This window comes from Propithecus coquereli, unplaced genomic scaffold (genome assembly GCF_000956105.1).
Source record: "Propithecus coquereli isolate 6110/MARCELLA unplaced genomic scaffold, Pcoq_1.0 Scaffold128, whole genome shotgun sequence".
In the NCBI taxonomy this organism is placed as follows: domain Eukaryota; kingdom Metazoa; phylum Chordata; class Mammalia; order Primates; family Indriidae; genus Propithecus; species Propithecus coquereli.
In genome coordinates this window covers 2,632,680-2,650,905 of record NW_012136969.1, presented here as the reverse complement: position 1 = coordinate 2,650,905, position 18,226 = coordinate 2,632,680, and the positions used below count along the sequence as shown (strand labels likewise).

The 18,226-nt window shown below is 34.0% G+C and overlaps 1 protein-coding gene across 1 annotated transcript in view; it reads left to right on the top strand.

Annotated features, from left to right (window-relative positions):
• ERP44 (endoplasmic reticulum protein 44) overlaps positions 1–18,226 on the top strand; it is a 74,361-nt gene that overhangs the window by 3,089 nt on the left and 53,046 nt on the right. Inside the window, exon 2 of the mRNA XM_012638268.1 lies at positions 18,039–18,046. Coding sequence (XP_012493722.1) covers positions 18,039–18,046 — 8 coding nt within the window. The remainder of the gene's footprint in view (positions 1–18,038; positions 18,047–18,226) is intronic.

Below are 18,226 nucleotides of genomic sequence, written 5' to 3'. Positions count from 1 at the left end.
CGCCTCAACAGTTAAAATTTTTTCCATTGTTGTTCCTGGTTTGTTCAATATATATAGGAAGCCAAGAAAAGTTTGTTTAGGGAGCTAAGTAAATTTAGAGAGCTAAGTAAACATTTAATCTTCATAAGTACCTTAAAAATAAGTACAGTAGAATCAGAGATGTCAGTTTTAGACATTACTGCAATAATACATGCAGATTCCAATCTTTAAGATGAGTACTTTTGGAGGCATTGTAGTTGGCTTGATAACCAGGTGAGTTATTTATACTGTTGGGGTAACTTTCCCCAGATCAGTGTTTTTACAAAACCTGCCTGCTCATTAGAATCATCTGTGGCAGTTTTATAAAATGATGTCTGAACCATGTATGAAATCAGTTATATCTGTGGGACCCAGACATTAGTTTTTTAAACACATTTCCCAGGTGATTTTTTTTTTTTTTTAGTGTGTCTCTAAAAGATAAGAATTAAGAAACAAAACAAAAACTAGAATACCATTGTCACATCTAGAAAAATTAACAGAGAATTCCTTCATAACATCAAATATCTAGTCAGTGTTTGGATCTTCCTTTCTTTCTTTCAACATTGATTATTCAAAACAGAGACCATATACAATCCATACATTCCAATTTGTTCATATGTTGCTTATAAAACTTTTTAAACCTATAGGTTCCCTCTCTATCTCATCTTTTTTCCTTGTAATTTATTTAGGAAACTGGATCCTCTGTCCTGTAGAATTTCCTGCATTCTGGATATTGCATCCTCACGATACGGTTTTATGTTTCTTTGTTCCTTGTGTTTCCTATTTATTTGAAATTCAGTTTATGTAGTCTTAACCACCAGCTCAGTATATATTGTTAGGTTCATTTGTTTCCTTTATCTTTCAATCTTTGGTTTTTAAAAATTTATCTTTTATTTTATAATTATGTAAAATTTATTGCTTCCAAAGCCAAATCTATAAAGCAAACTATATTCGGGTAAGTCTAACGTCTATCTGTCTTTTCTATTGTCTTACCTCCTTCCTAATATAGGAAAACTTTTTTTTTCATTTTTCGATTTTATGGCCCTTCCTTTTTTTCTAAATGTACAAGCTATTTGTATTTATGTATGTATATATTTGTTTTTCCCTCCCCATTGATTAAACTCTAGCATATTATTCCTACTTTTCTTCACCTATTTTTAACTTAAAAATTTATTTTAGAGGTGAAAATAGAAATATTTTGTATTTCTTTTTAACTGCTTATGCTCCACTAGGTAGATTTATAAATCCTCTGTTGTTACCATTCTTTTGCTATTACAGACAGTTCATCAAATGGTAGTTTGTGCATACATAATTTTGATAGTGTATCTTTGATTTCTGTAAGTAAAGTTGCTAGGGCAAAAGGTTAATGTATATGTAACTTTGTAGATGTTGCTATATATTTTGAAATTCATCTGTATGGGGGTTGAGCCATTTTGTGATTTCCCTATAGCCTTGCTAACAAGGTTTGATGTCAAATGATTGGGTATTTGTTAGTCTGATAGGTGAGAAATGTTATCTCAATGTATGTTAATTTATGTCCCTTTATATGAATGTGATTGAGCTTTCTTATTTGTAAAGGTCATTTGCATTTCTCTTTGTATGAACTGTCTTTCTGTTTCTAGCCTGTCTTCTATAGAACTGTTGGTCTGTTTCTGGATGCTAGACACACACACACACACACACACACACACACACACACACACAAACACAGAGTTCTTAACCCTTTATATTCTTAGTTGATTCCATGATGTACACAGGGTTGAAAGGCACTGGAATACACCACCCTATGTGAATTCAATCATATGTCCAATGGATTAAAATTTGTAAAAGCCTTGAAGAAGATGTCTCATTGCCACAGTTATTGAAAACTTCTTCTAAATTGTATACTATGATTTTTAATAGCTTTTAAAAGCACCTCAGTCTTTAAATTTAAATGCACTATAATTTACTTCATCTTTTAAGACATTTGGTTATTGGTTATTGCCAATTTTTCAGAGTTATAAAAGATATGCATACAGTGATGTTCACTGCAAATGTCCAAATATATCCTCAGGATACTTTTCTAGAATTATATTTTTTGGGTCATATGGTATGTTTTATATTTAGGATTTCTGATACATTGTACACATTGCCCTACTGAAAAGTTGTACCAGTATGTATTCCTACCAGCAGTGTATGAGTAGGCCCACTTCCTCACACTTCAGTCACAGTGGGTGTTTTTGTAATCTGTGCCAATTTAGTAGACCAAAAATGATATCTCAATTTAAATTTATACTTCTTTGATTACAACCAAGGTAATAAATATTTTTTCATATTTATTGACATTTATATTTCTGTGTATGTTGTATTGTTCATGTTATTTGTCCTTTTTTCAAAAAATTGGTTACTCTTCTAGTAATTCAGAATAAATGTGCTCAGAAGATATAGTTTAAGAACAAGGGAGGGTATTATTCCATTATCTATTCATTAGTATCCATTCAAGAGACAGCATAGTGCAAAAAATGGACATTACGGCATCTATCTATGAGTAAGTTCCAACTCTTCCATTTATTTAACACTGTAACCTTGGATAAATTACCTAACTAAATTTTTTGGTCGATAAGGTAAGCACATTGGATTTGATGATTCATTGATTTTTTGTGTAGTCCGTCTTGTTTCAAAAAGGATATTCCTCTAAGTCCTCCTAATTTTAGACTTATTATTTGATTGAGTAGTTCCTTAAAAAAATCTGCTGACTTTTCAACAAGTTACAGATCTGTGCCCCTCACCCTGTTATCCATGTAAGGAATAGCATGCTTTGGTCACAGCTTTTCTGATACTAACCATTGCTGTGTTCTGTTTCTTCCAACCAAGGAAGTGATTAAAAACAGTTTGACTTTTCACAACATTTATTGATCTTCAGCCTACCTTTGATTCCATGGAGGGGATTCTTTACAGGCTGCTGGAACTTAATCTGTAACATTGGGATTATTTTTTCCTTTCCACCTGTCATTTGAATGCCTGCTTACAACCTACTGTGGAAGAGGAAAAGATAATTGAGGTGCATATTGTGCCTCCAAGAAATTAATAATTCAGATGAGGAGAGAAGATGTGTATGTACAATAATTAGAATACCAGAAAGAAAGTGATGGGTGCCTAGGGTATCTGTAGAAGTGGGTTATAGAGCCTCCTATTCAGAAGTGTGGTTGTGAGCCTAGGTGTCTGTATCACCTCAGGCCTACTGAGTCAGAACTTGCACGTTAACAGCTTAGACCTAGGTGATTCATATGCACATAAAAGTTTGAGAAGTACTGCTGTGGACGTTTGGAAGAAACAAATTATTTCTCAATGGAGGAATAAGACATGTCTTCTTGGAAAAAGATGAATTTGAGTATTGCCTTGAAGGATTAAATGGATAAATTCAGTCCTGAATGGAATGAAGAAAAAGGGCTATGCCTTTTTCAGAAACTGAATATCTTTTACGTGAATACCTACTTTTTTGTTTCTGTTTTTTTGAGAAGTCTTGCTGTCTGGTTTGCTGACATACAGAATTGGCCCTAAAGAAGCTGGCAAACCCTTTAGCCAGTTTCTGTTAGAACAGTCATTATCAATTTAGTAAAAAATAAGAGTCACAGTCCACAGTGTTTTCTCACCGGCATTCGGATTACCCCATTCAAGAGGGGAGAGGAAAACAATGTCGCTTTGGAGGAGTCTCTTCTGTAATGCCATGGGTCTGAGGTTGTGGTTCTGTCCTTATAAAGACTGAAACCAAATTCTAACTGCTTTGGGAATCCTTGGCGATATTGTAGTTAAGATCTCTATGATTCCTACAGCCCTGTGATTTTATCATTATGTAGAACTTTGGGTATTATATCAGACTCTAATTTTAAGTCACCTGAATTTGTAGACATGAGCATTACTAATATAAAATAGTAAAGAAAAGCAACTAGTTACAGTGGTGCATGCCTGTAATCCCAGTTACTGTGGAGCGTGAGGAGGAAGGAAGGATCGCTTGGGCCCAGGAGTTTGAGGCTAGCTTGGGTAACATAGCAAGACCCCATCTCTTAAAAGAGAAAAGCAATGAAAAGGAAGAAGAAAAACATCTCAGAAAAACATTATTATCATATTAGAGCTAAAGAAAACCATAGGCTAAATAGTAGAGTGCTAATACTTTTTCCTTTCTTCACTAAGATTATCGTAGTCTGGTAATGGGACCTTTGGTAATTGGATTTAAGAGATTTTAGAAAAACATCCTTAGGAATCAGAAGAGTTTTTGACCCTGGAAAAAAGGAAGTGGGGCCCTTTTTATTTCCAAGGGATTCAACCATTAGTGTCTTGCTGTATTTAGCAGGAGGGAAAGGATATAAGAACCATGAGTGGATCATATGCAGTAATAATGAATGAAGTTATATTTGTCTAGAGTTGTGCTGTAAATTTAAAATCCTTAAAATTAAATAAAAAATTTTATTCCTCAGTCACAGTAGCTACATTTCAAGTGCTCAATAGCCGCATACGGCAAGTGGCTACTGTATTGAACAGTGCCAATTACAGAACATTCCCATCATCATAGAAAGTGCCATCTGCAGAAAGTGGATACGGCTGGTCTTGAGCTTTGCTCCTTCTGTCTGTCTCAGAAGCCAAAATAGAGCTGGGGTAAAGAATAAGGAAAATGCCTCAAATGATGTTTCAAAGTTTGCAAGGAACATATCTTGCCTGTTAAGGGAGAGCAATAATCTGGAACATGTCAGTCTTATCAGTGAGCACAGATCTGGCTTTTGGTTGCCTGATGGCAAATTTAGGGAGGCACCAAGAATAATTGTGAAAACTAGAAAATGAGTTTGAATATTAGCATTGGTTCTTCCAGTAGTTCACAAGGTCACTGAAAGCAAGTCACCTTCCTTCTTGAGGACTTAGTTTTCTCAACTGAATATTGAGTAGGATTGAATTGACTGTTCTTCAAACTCTAATGGAATGTGACTGTGACTTTGGGATTTGAAGGCCTGCAGTTTGTCTCAGTGGTAAAATCCCTTTTGAGGGCTATAGCTTTAAATGATACTTTAGGGAAATTTTACTGAATAAGAATTTGCCTCCATTTTAGTTAATAAAGTTACCTGTAAAATGATGACCTGTTGATGTGTTTTAAGTGTTTGCCCCAGGCATCAAAAAGATACCTTTGCCAGAAGCTTAATCTTCTAATTTGATAAATCCATAAATTAATGTGCATCTCTTTCTACTTACTTGAAAATGGCCAGAGATTATATGAGCTCATGAAGATACACTAATATTTAATGCAAACTCCAAAATAAGAATAAAGTATGATTTAGTGATGGAGTACAGATCATGAATATGTCTACAAAATAAAATGTCAAACAGAGTTAAAATTTTTTGGTCCTTTGGACAAGATAACTCTCATATTTACATGACTGCTATTCAGCTGTTTTGTTCTATTTGAAGATTTGGAAATGTACGGGGAAATGCCAGCTTTTAAAAATTACCAACACATTCTCGAAGTCTATCTTTTTGCTTAAAGAACAGCTTCAAGTGTAAGATAAGTATTGTGATTTAGAGTTATCTTGAGAGAAGAAATTTGGACATTTTCAGTTTCTTTGACTTTTATTACTAGAGTTCTGGCCCAGGTACAGTAAAATGTCAACTAGCTGGCCATAAGCTCACACTTCTGTAGTGACTTCATGTTTTGGAAGAGCTAAGAATAATGAAGAGCTGCACTTTTTTTGTAGTCAAAGTGATTTCTTAGAAAACATCTACTTAAATTGACTCATTCCTCAAACTTTCTAAATAGCAGGAGTTTTTAGTATAAGAATAGATACTGTTTCTCACAGGAAGTCTTGCAGTCTGCTCACAGTTAACAAAGGTACCATAACGTTGCAAAATACTAAAGTTCTTTGTTAGTTTAACCTTTGAGTGAAATGATGGTTTCAGAGACCCTAATTTTGCTTTAGAACTACAGTAGTCCCCCATTATCCATGGGAGATACGTTCTAAGAGCCCCAGTGGATGTCTGAAACTACAGATAGTACAGAACCCTGTATACACACACAGACTATGTTTTTTCCTATACATACGTACCTATGTAAAGTTTAATTTATAAATTAGTCACAGTAAGAGAACAAAAACTGTAAGTGATAATAAAGTATAACAGTGTTCTGTTCACAGTTTCATTGATAGAAGATTCGCTTTTACCATAGGTCTTAGCATATGACTCTGACTCAGTAAGGTAAACTTCCTAACTGGATTGCTGGTAATATTGCTCTCCTCAGCCTTGGCCCAGTTGCCTCTGCTAGGAATAGCCTTGACTGTTTATGGCAGTGTGCTCCTAGTATGTTAAAGTAAAAATATTCTCTGTGTATGACAGGAGTCCCAACTTGCAATGTGAAAAATACTGTTGTAATAACTTAAAATGTCAAACCAAAAGATTTCCTGACATGTTTTTTTGATTCCTGAAAGCAATAACACTTTTATTGTAGAGAAAGGCATAATGAAGAAAAAAGTGAGTACACCAACCACTGATAGATAATATTTTAGTATATATCTGTTCTGTTTCTTTCTGCGTATTTGAATGTGTATATTTTGGACAATGTAAGGTTAGGCTCTTCTTTAATCTCAGTGTAAAATAGAAGACTACTGGTTTGTGGGAATACAGAAAAAAAAGATACCCACATACGTACACATACTTGTACTCTTACCATTTGGAAATGACTCCTAGTTTGACCACTTAACTTCAAAAAGTTATTTAACCTTTTTGAGTTTCCATTTTCTCACATATCTGATGAGGATAAAGACTTCTCCAGGAAAGTTCTAGGGAAACAAATGAGAATGTTTACAAATGTGTCTATAGTGCGTTGTAGGCACCTATACTCTTCTGATTTGTGTCACACAGTAGGTGCTCAATACATGTTGTTTGGACGAGGGGATCAGTGAATGAATGAATAAATATCCTTTTTTTGAAATTTTCAAGTTGTCCATCCAATGGTATTAAAATTGCATGCACTGAAGTAGTGAGCTCACATGACTACCTTCCAGCCCCTGTGGTCTTCTTATTCTAATAATTGCATTGTCCTTATACTAAAAAAAGCAGTGACTATTAAGTGAATAAGTTATCACATTATAAAATGACTATTAAGTGAATAAGTTAGCTTAGCTCTGTTTTATAACTGTACTTGGTTTGAACTTAAATTCATTATATATTATGAAAATAGTTTATGGAGGCAGTTGTGTTTTGTTGTACAGTCCGCTGGTTTTAGAATTGAAGGAGACCTGGATTTGAATCCTGTTCTGCCTTTAATTTGAACAAGTAACTTTAGATTATTTGAGTCTTCTTCATTTAACAAATATTCTCCTTTTTACTATACGCCAGATACTGAAGTTTCTGTTTTCTCATTTACAAAATAGGGATAATATAATTCCTACTTCAGCTTCAGAGTTGCCATGATGATGTAAAGAGATAACATATGTGTTTGTAAACTATAAATATAAGTTATTGTTCAGTTAAAATATTTGTGCATGCTTCAAACATGTTTGTTCAGTGGATTCTTTTCCCAGAAGGCTAGGTGTGCAATGTTCTTCCCTTTCAGGGAGAGTTGATACATTATAGAAGTAGTTCTGAGGTCTGGATTTCCAGAATAACAGTTGACAATACTAGAAGGTAGAGTGATTTTGAAGCTAGAATGACCTGCTTCATTCCTGGTTCTCCCTCTTTTTAGCCGTCTGACATTCGGCAAAGTTCCTTATCTTTCTGAGCCTCAATTTTTCTAACTTTAAAAATGGAAATGATTATTCTGCAAGATTGTAAGATTAAGATATAATGTATATGAAGGACTTTGCATCATATCTGGCATGTAAGAGATGTTGTTTGTAAGGTAATGAGTACAGAAGGGAAGCTTGTCAAACAAATGGAGTCATTATGGTATGGAGAAGTACCTTGGAGGAAGATAGTTGTGCTGACCATCCTTCTGGATTGTACTATCTTATAACCCTCTGAAATGAGTAAATGGGTGAGGGTTTTCATTTTAAATATTCTAAATATTAGTGGTTTCTGAAAGTATTTATCAACTTGTCTCATTTCCCTGGTAAGTTATGGCATGATCTTATCAAAATACTGACAAAGGTAATTATGATTGATAGGAATAAAAATCTAACTTGATATACATTTCTGTTTTAATGCAAAACAAAATAAATTTCTGTAAATGGTATAAATGCAACTGAAGAAACATGCTTTATGCTCTGCTGTTTGAAAGGTATCATTTGCTCTACATAGAAAAGCGTCATCTCTATTACTGTGAACATTCAAAATCATTCAAAAAATGTATCTCTAACTGTTGTAATGGACTAGATATATGGAAAATGATTCTTTAGAAATATATAATCTTTCTCTAGTTGAATTTAGTAATGGAAGAGTAGGTTATTACTACAGGTTTTTGGTCACTGAAGAGATGAAAAAAGTCTTATTTGTGTATGTGGGGAAGATTTCAAATTGCTGGTTATACGGTTTCATTTGCTCCTGTAAGGCTAACTTACATTCACTATAGTTACCCCTTAAATATTGCTTCCATTGGGATGTAAAATTTTTTATACTTCTGAAGCACATATAATATTTACTGCTTTCATTAAGTTTTGACCATTAAGCTAAATCTGTTTATAGATTTGATGAAAACTGGGGATTTAACAAATCTTTTTAAATTTAGATACTGAGATGAAAGTATTTGGTGAAAACCTATTGGCAGATAAGATAGCTTATGATGGGTATTTCAATTTGGATCAAGAAAAGCTCATTATATGGTCTTGCTTTTATAATCTTATTAATACTTACACATATACTTCCCATTGGAAAGATGGGGAGTTGCTTTAAAGAGGAGAGTAAATTGTATTTTTCTGTCCACAATGGTAAGTAAAGTTATAAAGACCTCCCTGATCCACACTGATTATTATCTTGACCAGTGATTTAAAATATATAATGTAAGTCCTCAAGAAATCACTTGCTTGCTTGCTTATTTATTTATTTATGAATGAGACCGGGTCTCGCCCTGTTGATTTAAAATATATAATGTGAGTCCTCAAGAAATCACTTGCTTGCTTGCTTATTTATTTATTTATGAATGAGACCAGGTCTCGCCCTGTTGATTTAAAATATGTAATAATGTGAGTCCTCAAGAAATCGCTTACTTATTAATTAATTAATTAGACAGGGTCTCGCTCTGTTGCCCAGACTAGAGTGTAGTGGCGCCATCATAGCTCATTGCAACCTTAAACTCCTGGGCTCAAGCGATCCTTCTGCCTCAGCCTCCCAAGTACAGGTGCTTGCCACCACACCTGGCTAATTTTTTTATTTTTTGGAGAGATGGAGTCTTGCTCTCACTCAGGCTGGTCTCTAGCTCCTGGCCTCAAGCAACCCTCCCACCTCAGCCTCCCAGAGTGCTAGGATTACAGTTGGGAGCCACCTTGCCCAGCCAAGAAATAGCTTTTAATTCTTGGAAGCCTCCAATGCCCTGTAACAAAATAATTCCAGTTTTTGTTTTTCTTTCTCATTTGTACCATGAGGCAAGAAAAACCACCTGAGTAGCTGTGACTGAAGTTGTATTTGTCACCTTAACTTTTTGTGTTTGATGTCTTTCTTGGCTTACTTTATTTGGGGAATACCTGTTTGTTCAGTAGTATCTAGCTTTTCTGAATCTTATGTAATCTAATGCAAAATGGATTATGATATTTGAGGAAATTAGCAGAAAGATTTTCAATATTCCCATATGAGATGAATTTCTAAGTCTATCACTTATTTAGGAATATTACTTTGAAGTACTAAGTTAATAAATACTCCTGAATATTGTAAAGATGAGATAAAAGATGTTTTCTTAATGGCTTTGGGACTGTTTGAAAGTTTTTTTGTTTTCATATTTCTTAAGTTTATTTCTAGGTATTTGTTTTCCTTTTTTGTTGCCAGTGTAAATTAGGCTCTTTTCCTCTACTCTATACTCTAATTGTTTTTCTGTGTGTGTTATTAATTTTGTATATTAATCTTGTATCCTAATATCTTCTAAATTCTAATTGTAGTATTATTTTAGTTAATTTGTCTTGGGTTTCCATGCATTCAATTATATCATTTGCAAAGACTGCTGATTTTACCTCTTTCCCATTTTTATACCTGTAACTTTTTTCCTAATTGATTTTTCTTATATTAATACCTCCAAAAATGTTAAATGAATGTTAAATAATACTGGTCTTGATAGGAGTTCCTGGTCTTGTTCTAAATTTAGTAATAATGCCTCTAGTATTTTCCAAATTAACATGATAATGCCTTTGGGTTGAGACAGATTTTTTTTTTCTTTTGAATAACCCTCTATTAGTATTTTAAGTCACAGATGCTGTTGAACTTTGACAAATGCCTATTCAGCATCTATGGATATGATTGTATCAGAGCATATTAATAAAAGTCATTTAGTTCATCTCTATGTATTTATGTATTTTTTAATTGATCTGTCATTGTACTGAGAGAAGTGAATTAAAATCTATTATTATAGATTCATTTCTCTTTCTACTTGTTTCTCCCATAACCTTTGCTTTTTAATGTTGCTGCTGTGCTATTTTGTTTATAGGTGTTTGTAACTATTGTGCCTTTAGCTTTTGAAAGTACCCTTTTCTTTTTGTCTTGTTAAATGTGTTTTGGCTGTACTACCTTATTTAGTAAGTAAGATGGAGACCTCCCCCTCTTAGCTTTTTCATTGTTTGCATCTGCTAGTATGACTTAATTTACCTTTTAATTTCCAACCTTTCAAAATCGTTTTCTTTTGTAGGTATGTCTCTTATTTTCAGAATGGAGTTAGGTTTTACTTTGTGATATAATATGAAAACTTTTCTTTTTTTTTGCAACAGTTTCACTCTGTTTGCCCTGCCTAGAGTGTAGTGGTGTCATCATACGTCACTGCAACCTCAAACTCCTGGGCTCAAGCAATCCTCCTGCCTCAGCCTTCTCAGTAGTTGGGACTACAGGCACACATCACCATGCCCAGCTAATTCAGTGTTTCTTATATGCTAGTTCGTGTCCTTGACTAGATTGAGGTCATGTTCAATTTTGGTGTTGCTAAGAATATTTCACAAGTGGTGCTTTCTGTTTCCTATTGCATCCCATCAAGAAGCATAATAGGTGATTGTCCCACTTTTAGTGATGTTAAGATTCTTCAGTAACAGTGTGGATACATTTGTTCTGCATTAAAATTAACCCAAAGCTTCTTGAAAGCCTAGGCGAAAAGGGAGTACTGACATACAAAATAATTCTCATTGTTCAGTGCCCAATATTTGAATGACAGAATCTTCTCTCTCTTATTTTTAACATGTAAGTGAAGTTTGATCTTACTAGATTCATATAAAATCTATATAATGTTATTCATATCCTTTTTTCACAGTGCCTAGCATGTAATAGATGACTCAGGGAAATATTTGTGGAATGAGTGACTGAACAAAATGTAAATATCAGCATGTATGTGTAGACTCTCTTAAGGGAACTTCCTTTCATCGGGCATCCTGGGCAGGAGTTACAGTGCAGCACAAAGTAGAGTAGTCATAATTTTCTCTTGACATATATTTGCAAGCATTTGTTCTAGACTCTTACTTACAAGGCCCAGTGCTAGATACTAATTGGGAGACGATGATGAATGAGTAGGACATTTTCTTACCCTCCTCTCCACCCACTAGGTTTCAGGGTGTGTACAGAAAAAAGGAGAAAACAAATCTCATCTTGAGATTCTCCTAGTTCCCATACGTTGTTAGTACTGCCATTGCTAGAAGTTTGAGTTTTAGAAGAGCACAATGTGGTTTTTTTTAAAGATGATAATCCTTTACACACATTGAGAAATTCACTGCCAGCTCTGAAAAGCTTTTTATAACAAAAAGATCCTCTTTGAAGGTCAGAGAATTATTTAATACATTGTCTATTCCATGTAAATTAGTTCATACCATTTTTAGATTATAATGAACAAAACACAGATGACATCAATTTTAATGGAAATCCATGTTTGATCAAATAACTAATATGCAAGAAAAATATGAATTGCAACATTTTTTGTTTTTATTTGTCTATGGTTGTTTCTATTGGCAAAATTTGAGATTAGGGATTATATGGTCTATATTTGAATTATTTTTTGAGTATAGCATTTGTTTTCCCAAACATGTCTGTACTATATTTTAAGTTATATAATGAAGGATGCTGGTAATTGTTCTAATGTTTCTTTATAAATGCAGATTAGTTCTGACATGGCCAACGTGGGCTGCACTGATATTATATGGAGGTTGTACTACTGAGCAATTTAAGGGTTAAAGTAGCTTCCCAGTGTTATTCTGTACTTAGTCTTATTTTTTCCCCTCTCTTTGAACTTCTAGTTCGTTATAATGCTTCTGGGAATACTTACAGTGTGAGATGTGCCTTGATTGATACCCAACTTCAAGGCCCTTGTAGTACCTGTCAGCTCTTAGCCTCTTTACTCCAGGGACCTTTCAACATCTCCTAGCCCCTTGCAGCCAACAGCAAACCTTTATGCTTCCCTTGCCTGCCAGCTTAATGCAAAACTGAAAGTAAGAGTGGACTGACATTGTAGTCAGAGAAATGGCCCCCAGGGAGGAGAAGCAGCCTGGGTCCCATGGCACTGGGACTTCAGATGGTAGGCCGATTTGTCAATCTGGATTAGAAATGGAAGAGAACTGTTGCCTAGTATATTACTTATTTCTTGCTATAGGAGAGAAATAGTTTGTAAAGGGCTTTGAGAATCTCCCAACAGAAAGACAGGTAAATGAAAGATTTAGCAAAAATACACTAAACTATTACAGTAGAATGCCTAGCAGATGTAATGCCAACTGAGAACAGTAATGCTACAGGAAGGAAACATCCTCTATTGAAGCTTCTATTTTATGGTAGTAATTTCATGTATTAATAGAAATATCTATTCAAAAGCTATTTTTTGAGTAGAAGGCAGTATACTTTTAAAAGTTAACATCTATGTAAATTTCTGAGATTTACATCTTAGAATCTAAGATTAGATTCTACATTTATCTAAAATCACGGCAATTTGTATGTCAATGCTGAATTGTCACAAATGAGTCTTATTTGTGCTTATGTTCATATTTGAGGACCAAAAACATTATATAGAGTTTCAAATGAATTTACATGCTTGCTCCTAGAGTAAAAAGCTTTTTTCTCTAAAGCAGTATTCTTAAACTTTAATGTGCATAGGAATCATCTGGGGATTTTATTAAAATGATGCTTCTCACTCAGTAGGTCTGAGTTGGGGCCTAATATTCTGCATTTCTCACAAGTTTCTAGGTGATGCCAATGCTGCCAGTTCAGGGACCACACTTTAAATTTCAAGGTTTGAAGGTATTGAGCTTTGAATAAATGAACTCACTGGAAATACTTTTTGTTTTCTAAACTCATTTACTGAGATATTGCAATAAAACACTTACAACATAGCAAATGCTTCTGTGAATGTGAATCATATCGGCAGAAGTAGTATGCAATAACCTCTTCTACCTGATATTTTATTAGCCTCTGATCCTAAAAGTCCCAAGTCATTAATTTTCATGACTGAATTAACAACCTTAAATAGCACAATAGAAGAAGTGTTGGGCTTTTATCCACTAATGTAACATAGTTATTCTATTTTTTTGTGATAATGTATGGATGATTCACTTTTTTCCCCTCAGCTTTATTAAGGTATATTTGACAAATAAAAATTGTATATATTTATTACACATATATAATAAGTAAAACATGATGTTTTGATATATTTATACTTTGTGAAATGGTTAAATTAAGCTGATTACCATATCCATCACCTCACATAATTATCTTTTTTTTGTGATGAGAACACTTAATATCTAATCTCTTAGTAATTTTCAAGTGTACAGTACAGTCATGCATGGCTTAATGATGGGGATATGTTCTGAGAAATGTGTCATTAGGTGATTTCCTTGTGCAAACATGAATGAGTGTACTTACACAAACCTAGATGGTATAGTCCACTACACACCTGAGCTATATGGTATAGCCTGTTGCTCCTAGGCTACAAACCGGTACAACAGGTTACTGTACTGAATACTGTAGACAGTTGTAACACAATGATATTTGTATACCTAAACATAGAAAAGTTACATACGATATGTTATATGATAGAAAATGGTACAATTGGATAGGGGGCACTTAACATGAACGGAACCTGTAGGACTGGAAGTTGCTCTGAGTGAGTCAGTGAGTGGTGAGTGAATGTGAAGGCCTGGCATGTTTCTGTACACTACCGTAACCTTTATAAACACTATACACTTAGGCTGTATGAAGTTTATAAAAAATATTTTTCTTCAATAATTAACTTTAGCTTACTGTAACTTTTGCTTTTTAAACTGTTAAATTTTTAACTTTTTGACTCTTGGAATAACACATAGCTTAAAACATAAACACATTGTACAGCTGTACAGAAATATTTTCTTTATATCCTTGTGAGCTTTTATCTATTTTTAAAATTTTTTAATTTGTTTTTTTTTCTTTTTAAACTTTTTTGTTGAAAACTAAGGCACAAACACACACATCCTACACAGAGTCCGGTCATTGAGACATCACTAGGATCATCATTATTCCTAGGTGGTAGGAATTTTTCAGCTCCATTATAATCTTATGGGACCACTGTTGTATATGTGACCTGTTGTTGACCAAAAAGTTCTTGTATGGCACATGACTATACATTATTATTAACTATAGTCACCATGTTGTACAGTAGATCTTGAAGCTATTCTTAAATGAGGATAGTCTGTTTACTGAACTGTCTGGAAAAATTGCTTTCCAAAATTCATTTCTAAAATACTTCGTTTTATTATGTAATCAATTTTTTACTGTCCGTATCTTGTTTCAACTTGATGCCTAATTTAGAGAGAGTTTTAATTTCTTAGTAACTTCCATTCTGCTTGCCTACTTTTTCACTTTTTCTATCCCCACCCCACGGAACAGGTTGGGCTCTTAGGAAAGAAAAGTCATTTTCTACTAGGAAAACCAGACAAAGCTTCATCGGTGAGGGAATCAGTCCTTGAAGGACTTCTTATGCAGTAGTGGAGAAGAGGGCACTCTAGGTGGAGGAAACCACTTATACAAAGAGAGGGAAGCAGAAAAATTGTGGGGCATGTTTTGGGAGAAGCAGCTGGCTGCTGGGTGGTTTCTAAAATGCTACACAAATGCAGTTACATACACTGATCTCATTAGCCAATTAGGTGGTGTGGAAGATACAGGAAAGTTTAAGGAAAGGAAAGCTTTTTACTTCTCAGAGATACCTCAATTTTTGAAAACTAACTAATGGAAGAAAACATTCTTTACTTGCTGAAGAGCTCCTGCTGTTTAAAGCTAGCCTGTCACTTTATTATTATTTCTTTTAACGAATATGGGTATAGTATTTGCCATTTCACTGGTGTACCTTTTATGTAAGATCCCATGACTAGACGTCTCAGACTGAAATGTGTGATAGTTGAGGTACAGTAACTGCTTGTTGGAGGAGTTATCTAAGAAATTATGGAAGATGATTAGAGATGCCTCTCTCCTCTACTTCCTTGGCAAGAAAATGAGCTAACGACCAAGAGAATGACCCAACTTGTAAAATACTTCATAAGTTTATGTCTATATATTTATATATGTTGCCTAACTATTTTATCATTAGAGACTGTGTTCTCCATGACTATTAAGATCTTCTACTGAAAATTTTCTGTATAAGTTTTTGTTTTTTTGTTTTTTTAAATAAATTTTAAATTTTCCTTCAAGTCTAAATCGAAAAAAAAAAAAATAATGGTTCCCTTCCTCCCTTCCGGGTGGAGCCACTTGTCTTTATTTTACTAACACACCATAGCATTTGACACATGAACGTGTTTTCCCTGGAGAATCTTGTTTCTGCCCAGGGCTGACATGAAAAGAAACAATTTGTCAGTCTAGTGGAGCTTGCTAACAATTCAAATAAACAACCTGTCTTTGCCTTCTTACTGCATATTAATAGAAATGTTAATGACAATAGGAAACCACCTCCTTTACACACTACAGGGAGCAGAGATTATTGGGTCAGAAACAGTTTTCTTGCTTTGAGCCCTCTTAACAAACACAACTGTTAGCTGAATACCAGTCTTATCAGTTTCATATTTATTAGCACAGTTTTTAAAGTAATAGTTATCTATTTAATACAGCCAAATTGATTATTGCCTCATTTTGACATTATCTAGCATATATGTGTTTACATATAAGCCATGTATTGTAAATATTTCAAAGTGAAAAGCAATTAAATTTAGACTTTAAACATATAATGTCTGTAAACATATATTTTGATAGGTGATAACTAACTCTTTAAAAATATTTCAAAATATCTAGAAGAATAGATTTGGAATGTTCCTAACACAAAAAATTGATAAATGTTTGAGGTGATGGATATCCCAATTACCTAGATTTGATCATTACACATCTTATGCTTGTATCAAAATATTACATGTACCCCATAAATATGTACAACTGTTACATATCCATAAAAATTTTTTAAAAGGGCTCTCTTGGATTATACCACTTAAGACTTTTCATATCAGAAGTCTAGCATTTATCAAATTTTTTCTCCTCTTTACCACCACTACTAGTTTGAGGCAGAGCACACCATGCCGTAGTACTTGTGCCCTCAGTACCTAGCAGACACTCTATAAATACTGTTGAGTTATTTAATGACTTGACTTTGGTAATGACCAACTTCATTGCCGCCTTCTAGAAGGAGTTTTTCTTCCACACACACCTGTAAAATCTTGCTGTAATAATATAACTGGATTCTGCACAGTTATCTAAAGCTTGTCAGATGCTTAAGAGAGAAGGATCTGTTATTGAGATGTTGATAATATAGAGGAGAAAAGATTTCTTTTCTCACCCATCTCTAGGTTCATGTGTCAGACCCCTTTAATAAAAGAGAGATTAACAAGAAAAAGATACAAATTAATTTAATACAGATTTTATGTGACATGGGAACCTTCAGAAATTATGACTCAAAGAAATGGGAAAAACTTTATTTTTGTGCTTGAATTAGTAAAGTGTGGACAGTTGTGGAGAAGTGTGATTGGATAAAGGGGGGTATGATTTAATGGTAATAAACTGAGGGAACTTAGCAAGGCCTGTTTGTTTAGATTCTTTTTGGCATCTCTGTGTCCTCAGGGATAGGGATATTCCTTTCCTTGGGGTCTAGGGATAGTACCTTTCTCATGAAGGTCCTATGACCTACTTTGGAGGAAGGTCAGAGAATTCTTTTATGGCCCATTTCAGGGGAGAAGGGCAGGAGAAGATCAGAGAGACCGTTTTGCTTCTGTGCTTTTCTCAAATGCCATATTTTAAAATAACGTGTCCAGAACCCTATCAATAGTAAGTAATGCCTAGTGAGGGAAGTCTGATCTTTCCAGTCAATTTTTGAGACACTGAAAATAATACAATTAGTTATATAAGTCAGATATTTGGAGATTTACAAACGCTTAGCTTACTTTTAGAAGAGTATAATTTATTGGTTGCTAGCAGACATGGTAGTAAATTATTGGCTACACCATTATGGTGACTTAAAAATAAGACTTAGTGTTATCCTTAGGTTTTTCCTAAGAAAAGTATAAATCTCTAGAAATGTTTTTAAAAATTAGCACTTATTTACATGCTAGTATCAGTGTACCTCTTTATGCCGTTTAGATTGACTTGTTAGTGAATTATAAAATTTTTGAGTTGTCACTGTTGTTAAGTAGTAAAATGTCCATAAAATGGGTAGGCAAAGGAATAGTCTTCAGGATTTTGATCAGAGTCTGACATTAGTTGTCATTCACTAAAAAGCAGTGATTCAGTAAATGGATTTTCATACACAAACTCTGTTTTGAACGAAAAACTCCCCAGGCAGCAAACACAAAGTATATTAAAGATGGATTAAAGATGGAAACTAAAAATAAAATACGCTAAATATTACTTTCTAAAATAAGTTGCTGTTTAGTTTAAAATTTTATCTTTTCTTTGTTTTGCAGATGGCAGGGTAAGATTTTCTTTGATGAACTTTGGATTTAAGGCACATTACAGTGAAAGCAAAAAGTTCTTACTTTCTTTTTAATAGCCTCTCACTTAACACATTGTTATCACTAGTAAGTGAAAAATGATACCAGAAGGGCTTTTGGTTTACAATTTGCAAAGTCTTTCTTGAATTCTTCATTATTTT